Below are 3,356 nucleotides of genomic sequence, written 5' to 3'. Positions count from 1 at the left end.
GCTTTTCGGGCGAGCACGTCCCCCCTATAGCAAAACCCTCCAAAAAAAAAAAAAAGAAAGAAAAGCGGGTAGAGGGAAGGTTCCTGTCTCCAAGGGCCTGGTGCACACGAAGGGCTGTGGGAAGGGCGCCTGGGGTGCAGAGTAGGGAGGGGAGCAGGGGAACCACGGACTCAGGGTCCACTCAACCCTGAGCTGCCTTGGGCTGCTCGCATCTCTGGCCTGCTGAGGGAAGCCTTCTCATGCCTCTTGTCTTCCTCACTGTCCTCTTCCCAGTCTAAGAAGGCCACCAGCTGTTTCCCACGCCCCATGAGCCCCCGTGACCGACACGAAGGGCGCAGGCAGAGCACTGCTGAGGCCCAGAAGAAAGGAGCTCCAGCTGGCAAACAGGTCAGGCCGGAGCTGAAGGGGGACGGACGAGGGAGGCCCGGGGCAGCAGGGGAAGGAGCGGCAGGCAGCCCAGTTCAACTGTCCCTGCCCACAGGCTGACCGGCGCCAGTCCATGGCCTTCAGCATCCTCAATACGCCCAAGAAGCTGGGGAACAGCCTTCTGCGGAGGGGGGCTTCAAAGAAGGTCCCGGCCAAGGCCTCCCCCAGCACCCGCAGCGGAACACGCCGCTCGCCGCGCATTGCCACCACCACAGCCAGCGCTGCCACTGCTGCCGCTGCCACCCCTCGGGCCAAGGGCAAGGTAGATGCCAGCAGCAGCAGGAGGAGGAACACCCCATGAGAACAAAAGCATCCCCAGACTGCCCCATTGGGCGGCAACCGAGGCAGGGCCAGGTTGGGGGGTTTGGGCCAGGGCATCCCCTGCCCTGGTCTGGTGCTCGTTGAGGTGGGGGGGATAACCCCATTTCTGCTGAGCCCAGAGTGGCTCAGGCATGGCAGAGCCGCACCAGTCAGGGGAGGTGGGGGGCAGGAAGCAGTGTTCCGTCTGGCCACGTGACTATTTCTGTCTTCCAGGCAAAGCACTAAAGGGCCAGTACCAGTGAGCGGCCCCACCTGAGTCCCCAAGACTGACCTCGCTCACCTGGTCCTTCTGTCCCTCTCAGTGCCTTCTCAGCTCCCAGGCCAAGGTGGCCAGACCCCTAGACAGTGACACCTGCCACACCCTGGCCTGCTACCTGGCCCCTCACTGGCACTTCCTCAGAGCTGGCCCAGGAGGCCTGGAGCTTGGACGGTGTGGGCTCTCCCTGCGTTGCATCCTGATTTCTTCTTAGAGCAAACTCACTTCGTCACAACCAGATTCGAGGCTGGCTCTGAGTGGCTGGGTCCTTGGGTCCAGCTATTCTTCCTCAGCCTTTGGATCTAGAAGGGACCATTGGAGGAGCAGGTCCTAGTTCCTGCTGCTCCTAGTGGCTGGGCCTAGCAAGGACCCTGGCTCTTGACGTTCAGGCCTGTCCAAGACCTGAGGGCACTTGCCCTAGGGGCTCTCATCCTCCCAGGGGCCCAACCACCCAGAGGATCTTCTCCAGGACAGCTGGGCCCTATGTCTTGGGCTGGGGGTGGGGATAGGGTGCCTTCAGCAGCAGCTTATCCCCTTTGTCCCTAGACTTGCACTGGGGATGGGGGATTTGGAGTGAGGGGAAGGTTTTTAAGGGCCGGGGATGGATCTTTTCTAAATGTTATTACTTGTAAATAAAGTCTATTTTTCTCCCTTGAGTGCTGAGCCAACTTATCAGTGCAGGTGAGGGAGGGAGGTCTAGTCTCCAATCCCCACCTTCATGCCTGCTGCGTCCTGCAGACCACTTCCCTCACCCCTCCTTCCTGGGCTCGTCCCACTGCTTGTCTCCTCCTGAGGCACGTGGTGGGCTGTTCCTGGACCCTGGTTTTGCTTTCAGCTCTGGGTGGGCTCTCCTGCCTTCCTCAGAAATTCCTGAGAACTGGGGCATAAATGGCTGGGCCCGTGACATGATGCCTCCACTGAGATTCTTTATGAGGACCCACTGTGGGCCTTGGGGACAACAGAAACGCTTGTGATCAGCAGCAATGGCCCCGTCCCTCCCTGAACAGTCCACTGGTGTACTAAGACCCACAACAGGACGTTGGTGCAGAATGTGGCTAGAGCTGAGAGCAGCCGTCACTGAAGGGTTTCGGCCAGACTTCAGAGTTCGCCCATGGGAATGGCCCTCGAGTCATGCCAGCATGCAGGTGGCCCTGGAGTGTGCGACCAAGGCCCAACAGGTCGTGGAGGTTCCTGAGCAGTGGAAAGGGATGACGAAGGGGGCGCAAGGTCTCAGATCAGGAGAATGACAGGTAGGAGAAAGCATCCAGTAGCCACTTGGCTTATCTAGGCGATGAGAGAACTGAAGCAGCTGGTGCATTTGCCCTCCAGGTCAGCTGGCCCTGGGGCTACTGGCCTTCCAGGTCAGGGTCATGCTGTGCTGGTCCCCTGCTGGTTCCTAACCCTGCTGTTGTGGGCAGCTGTGGCCCTGGGCTGGCCCTGGAGGGCAGGGCTTCTTGAGTGGGGAACAGGATCGTCCTTGGCTGGGCCTGGGAAGTGAACAGAAGGATCAAGAGCTCGCCTCTAGGCCAGTCCTCCCCTGCTGGGCTCCACCTCAGGAGCCTGATGAACTGTGGGCATTAGTGAACTTGGAGACAGCCCTGGCAGAGCCACCCTTTCCCCACACAAGGACAGCCCCGACCCCAGTGCCTCACCCAGAGCTGGGCCAGGACACCATGATGCTGGGCAACCTGCTCGGGGTCCACGAACACACAGGAGAAATTGGTGCTGCGCAGGGCGGGGCTCAGCTCCTCCAGCACCAAGGCCCTCCACAGCTGGGTGCTCGTGCTCCTGTGCTCTCGCCTGGGGCGGACGGACAGGAAGGGCGGGTCAGTGGGGGCTGCAGGCGAGGCCTCCCTTCCCCCCGGAACCCACCCTGAGAGTTGGGCCTAGAGGGAGGGGAGGGCACTTGCCCAGCAAGAGGCAGAGTGGCCGGCAAGGCTCCAGCAGCAGCAGAGGCTGTACAAACCTCCCTTCTCACCTGATGGCACCCTCCCACAGCCTGCCGGGGAGGTGTTCAATGAAGGAGCCGTTGCCGAGCCAGTAGAGGATGCTGAAGTGAGGGAAGTGGCTGCAGGCAGTGCAGGACAAGTTGATCCTTCCGTCTAGGGACACAGACCGGTTAGTCCTCCACAAAGCAGGGCTTCCCCTGTGTGTGCTGGCCTAACGGCCAGCTCCCCACAGTCCAAGTCCACAGAATAGGGAACCTGGGGTACTGCCTGCACAGGTGGGAAGTCCCTTAACAGGGAAGTACGGCTGTCTATGCGAGCCCGGTGCCTGAGCACAGGTCCCTGGGGGACCCTGCTTCACATGATGACTCCTCTTCTGAGAGGATTCCTTAAGCTGACCTTTCCCT

General features: G+C 60.8%; 2 protein-coding genes across 9 annotated transcripts in view; one reads left to right on the top strand and one right to left on the bottom strand.

The window, feature by feature from the left end:
* The window catches only part of NUMA1 (nuclear mitotic apparatus protein 1), a 105,981-nt gene extending 104,322 nt beyond the window's left edge, over positions 1-1,659 (top strand). For all 8 annotated transcript variants that reach the window (XM_006140941.3, XM_006140942.3, XM_006140940.3 and 5 more), the window contains 3 exons: positions 274-387; positions 482-688; positions 961-1,659. In XM_006140941.3, coding sequence (XP_006141003.1) covers positions 274-387; positions 482-688; positions 961-972 — 333 coding nt within the window. In that variant the 3' untranslated portion in view covers positions 973-1,659. The remainder of the gene's footprint in view (positions 1-273; positions 388-481; positions 689-960) is intronic.
* Positions 1,660-1,909: 250 nt separating this feature from the next.
* The window catches only part of IL18BP (interleukin 18 binding protein), a gene marked incomplete at its 5' end in the record, with an annotated part of 2,350 nt that continues 903 nt past the window's right edge, over positions 1,910-3,356 (bottom strand). The window contains 3 exons of the mRNA XM_027774013.1: positions 1,910-2,490; positions 2,656-2,803; positions 2,982-3,105. Coding sequence (XP_027629814.1) covers positions 2,350-2,490; positions 2,656-2,803; positions 2,982-3,105 — 413 coding nt within the window. The remainder of the gene's footprint in view (positions 2,491-2,655; positions 2,804-2,981; positions 3,106-3,356) is intronic.

Source organism: Tupaia chinensis, unplaced genomic scaffold (genome assembly GCF_000334495.1).
Source record: "Tupaia chinensis unplaced genomic scaffold, TupChi_1.0 Scaffold000047_1, whole genome shotgun sequence".
In the NCBI taxonomy this organism is placed as follows: Eukaryota; Metazoa; Chordata; class Mammalia; order Scandentia; family Tupaiidae; genus Tupaia; species Tupaia belangeri.
Note: the sequence above shows the minus strand (reverse complement) of the source record. Positions and strands in the feature narration are given on the sequence as shown.